At 41.1% G+C, this 13,594-nt stretch overlaps 1 protein-coding gene across 2 annotated transcripts in view; it reads left to right on the top strand.

Moving 5' to 3' along the window:
- Positions 1-13,594, top strand: part of dpysl3 (dihydropyrimidinase like 3) — a 44,114-nt gene that overhangs the window by 12,011 nt on the left and 18,509 nt on the right. For both annotated transcript variants that reach the window (XM_017705327.2, XM_017705328.2), the window contains exons 2-10: positions 1,554-1,642; positions 4,076-4,260; positions 5,916-6,080; positions 6,185-6,246; positions 6,597-6,677; positions 7,439-7,507; positions 8,866-8,986; positions 9,977-10,133; positions 11,186-11,327. In XM_017705327.2, coding sequence (XP_017560816.1) covers positions 1,554-1,642; positions 4,076-4,260; positions 5,916-6,080; positions 6,185-6,246; positions 6,597-6,677; positions 7,439-7,507; positions 8,866-8,986; positions 9,977-10,133; positions 11,186-11,327 — 1,071 coding nt within the window. The remainder of the gene's footprint in view (positions 1-1,553; positions 1,643-4,075; positions 4,261-5,915; positions 6,081-6,184; positions 6,247-6,596; positions 6,678-7,438; positions 7,508-8,865; positions 8,987-9,976; positions 10,134-11,185; positions 11,328-13,594) is intronic.

Raw genomic sequence — 13,594 nt, 5'->3', positions numbered from 1 at the left:
GTTAAAAGGAAAGGTGATGTAACACAGTGGTAAACATGCCCCTGTCCCAACTTCTTTGGAACGTGTTGCAGGCATCAAATTCAAAATGAGTGAATATTTGCAAAAAACAATAAAGTTTATCAATTTGAACATTAAATATCTTGTCTTTGTAGTGTATTCAGTTGGGAATTCAGTATATGGGTTGAAAAGGATTTGCAATTCATTGTATTTTGTTTTTATTTATGTTTTACACAACGTCCCAACTTCATTTGAATTGGGGTTGTAGTAAGTTGAGATGATAAAATGGACAGTAAGCGTAGAAACAAGGAGATGGTCATGATGTTATGCCTGATCAATATATATATATATATATTGTTATAAATATTGATTGTATAAATATAGGTTATATTTACTTAAAAACTCAGAAACAGCACCATATTGAATTAGTAAATTTAGTAAATTCTAATAGATTCTTGAAGTTGGGTAATATTTAGCATGATATTATCTGCATACAGTTATATCACTGTATAAAGGTCACTTCCACTCCACATGAGTAGCATCAAGCATTCATATAAAAGTGATTGAAGCTTGTGAAATAATGCGCCATTTCTTCATTCATAGTGCATTAAGTCTTTCTAATGCGTATGTCAGTAACCTCTTAAGGCAGTTCCTGTTAAAGACTGCGCTGCAGTGTTTATTGAACATTGGTTAATGGCTTCTTGTGGAACAAGTCAATTCAAGTCGATCCTGAGACCAATACAGTGCACATTCAGGCCAGTTTCACCTGCGTTTTTTGCATTGATTTAAAAAGTACCATGTTGATGTGTATGACCATCTTTCAACATAACTGTTAGGCCGTGCCAATAAAAATCCTACCGTTTCCCAAAAAAGCCTGCAAAGATTCTGAGGCGAGTTAGTATGTGTTGGAAGTGAGGTGTGCAAGGACTCTTTGGCCCTTCTACACTCCTCCAAGTCTGCAGCATTTTTACATTCTGTCCCTTTGCCAAGAATGTGGCCCTTGCGATTCAGTGCCTTTGTATGTCGCAAAGGGGAATTTGTGTACCAGAAAAGCTTTCATTCTCTCTGCAGGCCTGAGGCAGAATGTCAGATGGGGCCACACTAGTGACAGGCTAACGGCTGTCATAGACTTTGCCATTGACCTGATGTGACAATGCCTCACTCAGCCTGCTATGCTGCTACTAATTAATGTTGGTGTCATTGCACTAACTACTCAGACGTTGGCTATCGGAATGGACAAATGTGGGGTATGGAGGAGACTGACTGACTTTCTCCATTTTCATTCAAGTCTGTTAGTCTTTTAGTGTTTTAATAAGAGATTTATCACCACAAAACAAATGTGTTTTTTTTTTCTGTCCTCCAGCTGCTGCATGTAATTTTTCAGGAAAAGCATTGGGAAAGTTCCCAAACTGTTAGCCAAGACTGTGTCACTGTGGAATGACATGTGATTGCTTCACACATCTCTCACTTCCTTTTTCTCTCTCTCTTTCTTTCTGTTTCCTTCTCTCTTCTTCTTTCTGTTTCCCCCTCTCCCTTTTTCCTCTATCTGTTTTCAGAGTGATAGGCTTCTGATTAAAGGAGGCCGAATTGTGAATGATGACCAATCTTTCTGTGCAGATATCTACATGGAGGATGGCCTCATTAAGTAAGCTGGATTTCAGATCACACTCCCACATATACGAACACTCTCATGCACGCATTCTGGAACCCAAATCTAGGTTTTGGCTCCAGTCCTAGGTTTAGCATCCTCCCCTGTGGCCTATGTCCAAACACAGTGGTTGCAGTCTTTATTTTTATTGGAAGGTCATTGTGGTGGCTCACAACCGCCCCACTCCCTTTCTCTCTACTACATTGACTGGTTTGCCTCTTTGTCCCAGAAGCATGCAGGACAGGCGCAGTTAAAGGAAAAGCACCCGCAGGAAGGGTACCAGTATTTACTGATCACACAGAATAGACAAACTGCTTTACAGTGGATTTACTTTGTGGTCTATAGTAGGTTTTAGTAACACTCGTGAGGATCATTTGTTATGCTGTAATTTAAACATAATTAAATAAAAACAGGCCGACATCAGACAGACAAATTTCAAATGGATATTGTGTCACATACATATTACCAAAAGTATTGGCTCGTCTGCCTTCACACGCATATGATCTTGAGTGACATTCCATTCTTAATCCGTAGGGTTTAATATGATGTCGGCCCACCCTTTGCAGCTATAACAACATCAACTCTTCTACAAAGGCTTTCCACAAGGTTTAGGAGTGTGTGTATGTGAATTTTTGACCATTCTTCCAGAAGCGCATTTGTGAAGTTAGACACAGATGTTGGACGAGACGGCCTGGCGCGCAGTCTCCGCTCTAATTCATCCCAAAGGTGACCTATTGGGTTGAGGTCAGGACTCTGTGCAGGCCAGTCAAGTTCTTCCACACCAAACTCGCACATCCATGTCTTTATGGACCTTGTTTTGTGCACCGGTGCGCAGTCATGTTGGAACAGGAAGGGGCGGTCCCCAAACTGTTCCCACAAAGTGGGTATCATGAAATTGTCCAAAATCTCTTGGTCTGCTGAACCATTAAGAGTTCCTTTCACTGGAACTAAGAAGATGAGAGCTCAACTCCTGAAAAACAACCCCACACCATAATCCCCCCTCCACCAAACTTTACACTTGGCACAATGCCATCAGACAAGTACCGTTCTCCTGGCAACCGCCAAACCCAGACTCGTCCATCGGATTACCAGACGGAGAAGCATGATTTGTCACGTCAGAAAACACTCTCTTCACTCTCTCTACTGCTCTAGAGTCCAGTGGCGGCGTGCATGTCTGCAATTTATGAGTTTCACTGCATTTGTAAGTCTATTGGAATACATAGTATATTTCTCTGTAATGCTAGATTGTACTTTCTAGATGAAAGTAGTCCCAGTTTCTGCTTTTTGTATGAAGTTAAGTATCAGTATCACCATGTATTTAAGTGGAAAATATCATATATATCAGTATCTACCCAGCATTCCCAAATTGGTCCCATATCAGTCAAGTTTCTAGAACAAGGTACAATAAATGTGCTATTATTTAAGTTATAGCATCACCCAGCATGCTCAAAAGTTTATGATTTGAATGAAATATGTCAATAAATTAACAATTTTTATTTTAACCAGCAGTAAATGAGTTTTACCATGGTAACTCAGTTAACCGTCACCAGGCACAAGTCTACTCTTGTTAGTCACTGTGTCATATCATCCAAATACACTATGTAGCCAACATTGTATGGACACCTCTCCTAAATATTTAACTCATTGCTAACGCGCGTTTAAAATCAAGCATATAGATGTGGCACTCTCATAGGAAGCCACCTTTGCCACCAGTCAGTTTGTGAATTTTTAGTTCCAGTTAAGGGTAATGTTAATGCTACAGCTTACCAAGACATTTTAGACAATCATATGCTTTGTGGCAACAGTTCAGAGAAAGGCTGTTTCCTTTTCCAGCCTAACTGCCCCTGTGCTTAAAATGAGGTCCATGTATACATGCTTTGATGAATTTGGTGTGGAGCAACTTCAGTGGTCTGGAAAGAGCCCGGACCTAAACCCCACTGAACACCTTTGGGATAAATTGGCGTGCTGATTGCAAACCAGGCCTTCATCTCCAATATCACGTAACTTTTCTTTTGACGGAATAGACACAGCTTCCCACAGACTCACTCCAAAATCTTGTGGAAAACCATTCCAGAAGAGTAGAAGCTGTTATTACCACAAAGGGCAGCTAGATCCATGTTAATACCCGTGGTTTTAGTACAGGGATGTCCGTCAAGCTCATACACATTTGATGGTCATTTGTCCACATATATTTGGACATATATCGTACATTATCTTTCCAGGTACCTGTTGTTGTCGTCATTGTATAGCCTTGCTTGACAGTGTGTCTGATGTAGTCATTCCATTATGACTGTCCCTTTATTTGTGGTGATGTTTTTGTTTTTACAAAATACCACTAAGCTCTGAATTTCTATGTCTGTGTGCATAGGTGAATGGGGAATGGAATGCATGGTCTTCTTCCTTAAAATCTTCTCTCCTTCTGAACAAAAGGCAAATTGGAGATAACCTCATAGTCCCAGGAGGGGTGAAGACAATTGAGGCTGATGGGAAAATGGTGATCCCTGGAGGGATTGACATTCACACCCATTTCCAGATGCCTTATCGGGGTACCACCACTGTGGATGACTTTTGCCAGGGCACCAAGGCCGCTCTTGCGGGAGGAACTACAATGATTGGTAAGAGAATGTACAAGCAGTACATAATATTTCATGGAAGACAACAGGATTGAATACACAACAGTCCTTGTACCACTTTTTTAAAATTAAAATTATAATCTCATTTAAGAATTGTAAATGTTCTTAGTCATACAAGAAAGAGTAAAATACTGCCTCTCCAAGTGCAATGATTTGTTTACAGTAACTAATTGACATGAATTAATTACATTTTTGATGTTTTAATTTGACAAATTTTTTAACTTGACTGCGACACTTATGGTTAACTGCATTTTTAGATCTGCGGCCTTCACACAATTTCTTTCAAGGTGACAAAGAAAGCTTACCACTGTTACTGAGAGCGCCTGTGTGAAGAGTTCACTGACGACAGTAATATGCTTTTAAATAACGTAGAGTAGGCAGTGGTCCAGAGGACAACGCAAAGCTCATGTGGGAGTCAAGAGAGGTCCACTGTGAAATACTAGTCCCGTGGAAACTGAGTAGACACTATCTGCCCATCAGAACATTTTGGATTGTTCGGCTGTGTTCCTGAAGGACATCTATTGCAACTGGTGATCAATTTAGTGGTGCATGTCGCTGTTGGAACAAAACCTCGTATCTCCATTTTTGATGTTTTTCAGTTTTTAATATAATTTGAAAATGCCTGTTGTTTTTTACATCGTGTGTAAATTTCATGATGAAGGGACCAAAAGAAACAGCCCAAAATGACTTGGAAAAACGTCTGGTTCCATTGACTTACATTAAAAGTAAAGTAGGTTTTTTCCTTCCCCTGTAAAGTTACCATTTTGGAGATGCAAGGTTTTGTTCCAACAACAGCAATATACATGTTCAGATGTAAAGAGAGGAAGTGACTTAAAGACAGGTTTAACAGTCTTAGATAAGGAGCATGAGCTGTCATATCGGATTGGCATACAAGGCACACAAGCTGTTAGGTCTTGTAAACAGTGCAGTACACAGACCTACATATGCCATAATGAAAGGAACAATTTGCCTAAAATGAGCTGCTGTGTCACAATAAAAGGACCATTTTGCAAAAACTGCTCAAAAAAGCATTTAAAATATATAATGCATTCAGGTATCCTGACAAGCCATCAATTATCAAGTCATCACACAAAAAATAGGCTTATGTTTATCAAATATATCTAATGTTTGATTGTTTTCAAAATATTTTAAGATAATTCAACATTTCTAGATTTTTTTTTGTTCCAAGTAATTTTATTTAATGAAATTGACTTATTCTGATCTCAGATAATTTGACTAGTTTTAAATAAAATATAGACTATAGAATATAAATACTAACTGATAAATAATCTTACAGCACTCTTTAAATTATATATATATATATTGTATTTTATACAACAGTTAATTCCGACCGCGCAGACTGATTGGTTGAGAAGCATTCTAACCGTTGTGTTGTTTCATCATAACATCACAGGTTTTTCGCACTGTATCACTCTGCTGAGATGCCATTACTAAGCAACGACTTTGATAGATAGACGCTCAAGCTATTTGGGGTGATGTGCCCCAACAGAGGCCACTTGGGATTTGGGTATTGAACCCACAAAACCAGGGATCCATTGCCTAGAGGTCTTAACAACTAAGCCACCCCTACTCCTAGGTAAAGGTTCACTTCATCCTTCTCTCTCCCCTATCTTCAGTGGACCATGTTATCCCAGAACCTGGCAGCAGTCTGGTGGAGGCCTTTGAGCGTTGGAGGGAATGGGCAGATGAGAAGTCATGCTGTGATTACTCACTCCATGTGGATATCACTCACTGGAATGACAGTGTGAAGCAAGAGGTGGAGATTCTGCTGAAGGAGAAAGGTGGGAGCTGATTGGATGGACCACAGAGTCGTTTGATTGCAAGCAAACTGTAAACTGAAGAGAGAGGCTGGCGGTGACATTTAATTTCTGTCTTCCTATTGCAGGAGTGAACTCCTTCCAGGTCTACATGGCTTACAAAGATCTCTATCAGATGAGCAACAGTGAGGTAAGTCAGTACAAAGCTACATCAGTGAAAACTGTAAGGAGCCAAAAGGTCTGAAAGGTCTGATCTGCAAATGGCAAGACAGCAAGCAAACCCACAGTACATCAGACCAGTGGGGCCAAAAAGCATGTTATTGTTTGTGTTTCATTGTTCTTTCTGGTTCATACTGTTTAAGGAATCTGTTCTTGTACCACCCTACCCAGATTCACCATAGCAAGCCAAACATGAAAAGATTATGTCATGTCATTATCCTTGTCTAAGCTTTGGTAGTGTATGTATGTGTTTAGGAGGGAATGTATATGTGCAGGAAGGAGGCTAGTAAAGAATTAATAGCTTCTCTAATGTTCCTCTAGCTCTATGAGATCTTCACTTTCCTTGGGGAGCTGGGAGGAATTGTGCAGGTCCATGCAGAAAATGGAGAGATCATTGCTGAGGTATTGATAAACACATGCACATATATTCAAAAACAATGGCTTTAATTGCCCTGTACAGACCAGAAGTTCTCAAACTTTTTGAACCTATTTGCGAGTAGTAAGTGCTCGTCCTTTTTTAGATTTAAAGATTTACAGAGATGCTGTGTGAACCCAGGACATTTTAGTTAAGTTCAAGTAATCAGTCTTTCTGATCACCTGATTAATGAGCGATTCAGGGATCTAAAAAGGTCTAAATGACACTGCTCACTATCTGGACCATGTCTGGACATTGTTTGGGTGGTCTTTGCCCTTCCACTCTCTTTGACCTCATATGTTCTGAAAGGTTTTAACTACCATTAAACACTATTTAGCATTTGAACCTATGTGACAGGAGTCATCACCTCCTGAACTAGACAATGTTTGTGGCTTGATGAAGTTTACACCTACATCGTAATGTATAAGTAGTTAAATAGTGGCACAACTGTTTGCTGATTTTTTGCTCTGTACTCCATTTGAAATGAAACATTGACATAATATGAGGTTAATGCGCAGAATATTTTGATTAATGTTTTATTTAATGTTTTATATGTAGTCCTCTTTTTTGGGTGAAGCAAAATAATATAATTTTAAATACAGTTGTCATGTTTGTAGTTGGTTGCAGATCATGTCTGAAGAGTGATGACCTGAAATATTTTTTAGCACTTCACCTCTGAGCTATACTGAGAAAAGTCACTTTGGTTTGTTGCATCTCTTAAACTGGTTTTGCCATTTTGTGTCCACAGGAGCAGGCACGCATGCTGGAAATAGGAATTACTGGGCCAGAAGGGCATGTGCTCAGCCGTCCAGAGGAGGTAAGAGCACATAACTGAAGGTATAGCCTTAGATCACATTGGTTACTTTTGTCACGTTGCATGAAGGAGTTTCACATACCAAATGCAGAGATCAACCAAATGTATCAGAACATCAGTCATCACTGGTTTGTTGACTGATTTGGAGCACTATCAGCACTCCAGTGGGTGTTGGGGCTTTCAAAAGAGCTGTGCTGTTCATCACTGACTCTGTGTGTCTTTGTTCTGCATTGCAGCCCAGGGTCACACTAGACTAGAGTTAATTGAGTGAATTGAATGAATTAAAGTTGGTGTTTGGTAAGTCACACAATGAGGTTGAGAACTCAAAGATTCATTAGCACATTGAACAAATGCCCATTTTGCCTTCATCATCCTTGTTTTTAATGGTATGCTCAGTTTTTCGTGCAATTTGGCTACCTTCTTTTAACACCAAGGTTCTTTTTGAATATTTGTCTCACAATGAAGATGATAACACAAAGCTTCCATAGCACATTGGATAATCACATATTTTGCCTGCACTCTCACTCATTGCCAGAGATGGTGTTTCAAAACATTGGTTTGGTCTCTGGACTTATATAGCTACTACACAGTGGCTGTGCCCATTTTGCCTTCATCATCCTAGTTTTTAACTGTGTGCTCAGTTTCTTCTTTTCTGAGTCTTAACTGGGAATGGAAAGTGTCTCAAAACATTGATTTGGTCACTGGCCTTAATTAATTAAGATGGCATGTTTTTAAGAAGTACTTTCTTGACCTTACTCACATTTAGCAGGTTGAATATTCTCCATAAGTTCGTACTATCAGCACTCCAGTATCTTTTTGTGTCTTTTCTAAGAGCTGTGATTCACTTCAGTGACACTGTGTGTACTTGTTCTGTATTGCAGGTCAGTTGATCTAGTTTGCCCCCATTAGTAGTTATTGTATTTGCTTCTTTGCTTTATGGCTTATAACTTCTACTGTGTGTAATCCGATCGTCTCATCTCAGCTTTTATACTAAGATCATTTGGACAATGTTAGAAATACTTGACATGGGCAAATGAAACACTGTAATTATCTACCACTGTTATTATCTACTTTTGGAGTTTATTCATCTTTATGAAATGTACTGTGTTATTAAATCATTGTAGGTCTGTCATTACTTGAGCATTCCTTTTTAGCATTTAGCATGTGTAGGTGTTTGTCTAATTCACTCCAGTTTTGTAAGGCTTTGAGAAATCTGATTTGGCATCAGTTTATCAGTGAGTGTTTATCAAAGCCAGACAGTATATAGAATTACAGTCAGATGTGTACACATATACATTGTTATGAATTGTCTTGTATATGTACTTGTATATACGTGTATGTGTGTGTCTTTGTCTGTGTAGCTGGAAGCTGAAGCAGTGTTCCGAGCCGTCACCATTGCCAGCCAAACGAACTGTCCTCTCTATGTGACTCGTGTCATGAGCAAAAGTGCAGCAGACATCATTTCACAGGCTAGGAAAAAAGGTACCGGCACCAGAAGCATGCTTGACATATTGATATAATAGAACAGAAATGAGTGTGAAAATATGCCCACTGTCATGAAATAAATTCAAAATGCTGACAGTTGGTAAGTCTTAACTGTCATTTTGGCATGTTACTGGATGAAAGCTATTGGAAACCAGTTGGCATGACACTGACTGTGAACTGTTTAAATAATGCTATCTAAAGCTAGATTTTATGACTTATTCTTGTAAGTAGAAAAGTTCAGAGACTGAGATGATAGAGCAGGGTTTTATTCTGACCCTGTGCAGGTATTCATTCATTCTTTTAACACCAAGTTTCTTTTATTTGTCTCACAATAAAGATGATAACGCAAAGCTTCATTAGCACATTGGATAATCACATATTTTGCCTTCACTCTCCCTCATTGCCAGTCCTCATTGCTCATAGTTTATCTGCAACTATGATTTAAGGATTCAAGGGCTTTTGACAGGTAGTGGCAGTTGTGCTGGCTCTGAACTGTCCAGAGTGTTAAATCTGCAGGACAAGGATTGAGCACCCCTGCAGTAAAATCATGATAAATTGCTTTATCCCACTTGTGAGTTGTGCGTCTGCCATTCTTTAGGCCACTTCTGGGCTTAAGACCTTAAAGTATAGTGGGTAAATGATAAACAATCAGAGAAGAAGGAGAATGAGTAATATGCATGACTCAGGGCTAGAGGAGGGCTTAGCTGCATATATTGGAAGGCTGTAAGCCAGTCCATCAGCATAGCCATAGCTTTGTGTTGTGATGAATACTAACTGCAGTTGCAAATCTGTTTTTCATTTGTAAAGGGCTTGATTTGCCCTTTACTAATGAATTCCTTGTGTGTTTAAACATGTATGAAACTTTGTTTCGGGTTTTTGATGCATTATTTTTTACTGCAAACTCAGTTTTTTGTTGTTTCTTAGCAATGTGAACGTTTACGCTAAGGTAGCTGCCTAGGCCAATTTGTGTTTGGACTTTTCCTGCAGGTAATGTGGTTTTCGGTGAGCCAATCACAGCAAGCCTGGGAACAGATGGGACTCACTATTGGAGCAAGAACTGGGCCAAGGCTGCCTCTTATGTGACTTCACCACCTCTCAGTCCAGATCCCACTACCCCAGACTACCTAAACACGATGTTGGCCAGGTAGAAGGATGCTAACAGTTCTTCACCGTCTTTTTCTTTAGATCCTTGAACAGGGTTGACTATTGAAAATGCTGCTGTGGGTAACAAGTAGCATGGCCTTGTTTGTTAATTGGCAGCTGTTAGCTTTGACTCATTATTAGCACTGGCATTTTTGTGTAGCATTCCTCTTATTTATTTTTTCCTCTGAGTATCTTCAGTGACGAGGATGATCATATGTTTTCAGTGCTACCTTATGTTTTTTTCCACTATAACCTCACCATAATTAAAGACAGCAAGACAGTATACCCTATTAAATTCAGTATGGAGTGCTATGTACTGTATGCATCCATGGCATCAGCACACAAAAATGTGAGGTTTTGTGCCATGAAAAAGGCCTTGGGAACCTTGGAAAAACACCTCTTGATTCCACCATAAAGATGATTTCTGCCAAGGCTTTACAGCATGATTCCATAGTGGGTCTTCTATGGAGCATAGATCACAGTTGTAGAAGAAAATAATGCTGCTAGATATGGATCTATACCAGTGTGGAATTGCTCTTATTACATTTGGCTGATGCTCTTATCCAAAGCGACTTACAATTTGATCATTTTACACAGGTAGGCCAAGGTGGTGTTAGGAGTCTTGCCCAAGGACCCTTATTGGTATAGTGTAGGGTGCTTACCCTGGTCAGGGATTGAACCCCAGTCTACAGCGTAGCAGGCAAAGGTGTTAACCACTACACTAGCCAACCACCACTAGCCAACATTATTACCTGATGTGGGTACTGCAGTAATGCACTGCTTCTCCAATACTTGGAAAGTCCATCTGTTTATGCCAGAAATAATACAGAGGCTTGTATGTGTGATGACTTTGAGCAGGCTTTTGTACAATTTTACAGGCAATATTACACACTACATTTTCTTACAACCTTTCTATATTCCAGAGATATTGCTTGCAACTTTCCTATAGAGACTAAATATATTAAATGTGCCCTGAGGCCTGTGTGAGGTTTTGACATAAATATGTGTTATACATGTTAATACATCTCTGCTCACTTTATCCCATTTTGTCAGTGGTGATCTGAATGTGACTGGCAGCGCTCACTGCACATTCAGTGTGGCTCAGAAGGCCATCGGGAAGGATGACTTTACCCAGATCCCTGAAGGAGTGAATGGAGTGGAGGAGAGAATGTCCCTCATTTGGGACAAAGCTGTGGTGAGGATCTCGTGTAGCCTCCAAATCCAAATACTTTACATTTTTAACATGTATAGTATCAAGTATCAATAGTATCAAGGGAATCTTCATTGCAGATTCATAAAGTATTTATCTCTTTAATACCCAATCTCACGCCATCTGTGTCTTTTAACAAATTATTATGTTTGTATCATTTCTCCTTAATGTGACTTCTCACCCTCACAGTTTGCTGTAATTAAGAAGAATTATTTTATTCTTGACCCTGTAAGACTGAATTAGGTTTTTATTACTTGGATGGGTTGATCTAAATCAGATAAAATCACGTTTGTTCTCTTTTTTGTCCTGAATCTTATTCACATCTTTTTTCTGAGCAGGGATTGTGTCTCCTGGCCTTTTGTACAATATGTGTTTATCAATAGGTGTGTGTGTGTGTGTGTGTGTGACAGAGAAGGTGTAAAAGATCACTTTTAGCCTGATGATGCATGTAAAAGGGGCAGATTCACTAAAAGACGCTCTAATTATTAACTTTTTTTTCTATTTAATAACAGTCCGTATTTAGATGGAGAGATGAGCTGAACTTGAGTTCCATGTTGAGTGCATTTGGAAACAGTACTGCAAAACTTCCAATTAAGTAGTGGTAACCATCCATCCATCCATCCATCCATCCATCCATCCATCCATCCATCCATCCATCGTCATCCGCTTATCTGAGTTCGGGTCACGGGGGCAGCAGCCTAAGCAAAGAGGCCCAGGCCTCCCTCTCCCCCGCCACCTCCTCCAGCTCTTCTGGAGGGATGCCGAGGCGTTCCCAAGACAGTTGAGAGATATAATCCCTCCAACATGTCCTGGGTCTTCCCCGGGGCTCCTCCCCGTCAAACATGTCTGGAAGACCTCCCTAGGGAGGCGTCCAGAGGCCATCCTTACCAGATGCCTGAACCACCTCAACTGGCTTCTCTTGATGTGGAGGAGCAGCGGCTCTACTCCGAGCCTCTCCTGAATCGCCGAGCTTCTCACCCTATCTCTAAGGGAGAGCCTGGCAACCTCATTTCGGCCGCTTGTATCCGCAATCTCGTTCTTTCGGTCACGTCACTACCCAAAGCTTGTGACCATAGGTGAGAGTTGGAACTTCGCCTTCTGGCTCAGCTCTCTCTTCACCATGATGGACCAGTATAGGGTCCGCATTACTGCAGACACCGCACCAATCCGCCTGTCAAGCTCTCACTCCATTCTTCTTTCACTCGTGAACAAAATCCCGAGATATTTAAACTCCTCCACTTGGGGCAAGAATTCACTCCCGACCTGGACAGAGCATTCCACCCTTTTCCGACCGTGGTCTCAGATTTAGAGGTGCTGATTTTCATCCCAGCTGCTTCACACTCGGCTGCAAACTGGTCCATAAGAGTTATGTCCATAAAAGCTTCTGTCCATAAAAGTTATGAACAGCATCGGTGACAACGGACAGCCCTGGCGGAGTCCAACCCTAACTGGAAACCAATCTGACTTACTGCCGGCTATACGAACCAAGCTCCTGCTCCGTTTGTACGGGACTGAATGAGCCCCTCACCCTGTACTCCTGGAGCACTCCCCACAGGATCCCCCAGGGGACACGGTTGAATGCTTTCTCCAAATCCACAAAACACATGTGGACTGGTTGGGCGAACTCCCACGCACCCTCCAGGACCCTGGTGAAGATAAAAAGCTGGTCCAGTATTCCACGACCAGGGTGAAACCCGCATTGTTCCTCTTGTAAGTGAGATTCGACTATTGGCCGGTCTCTCTTCTCCAGTACTCCTGCATAGACCTTACCGGATAGGCTAAGAAGTGTTATCCCCCGATAGTTGGAACATACCCTCCGGTCCCCTTTCTTAAAAAGCGGGACCACCACCCCGGTCTGCTATTCCAGATGTCCACACGATGTTGCAGAGGCGTGTCAGCCAAGATAGCCCTACAATATCCAGAGCCCTCAGGAATTCCAGGCGGATGTCATCCACCCCCGGTGCTCTGCCACCAAGGAGTTTTCCAACCACCTTGGCTACCTCAGTCCGAGTGATGGACGGACCCTCACTTGGATCTCCAAGCTCTGCCACTTCTAGGGAAGGATCGTTGGTGGGATTGAGAAGATCCTTGAAGTATTCCTTCCACCGTCCAATGATGTCCCCACTCAAAGTCAGCATCGCCCCAGCCCCACTGTATACAGTGTTGGTCGGGAACTACTTTCTTCTCCTGAGGCACCCGCTTGGCCCTTCTGTACCCATCTTTTGCCTCCAGAGTCCCACAAGCCAACCAGG

This window comes from Pygocentrus nattereri, chromosome 16 (genome assembly GCF_015220715.1).
Source record: "Pygocentrus nattereri isolate fPygNat1 chromosome 16, fPygNat1.pri, whole genome shotgun sequence".
Lineage (NCBI taxonomy): Eukaryota > Metazoa > Chordata > Actinopteri > Characiformes > Serrasalmidae > Pygocentrus > Pygocentrus nattereri.
The sequence above is the reverse complement of the archived record's forward strand: the minus strand, read 5'-3'. Positions and strand labels throughout refer to the sequence as shown.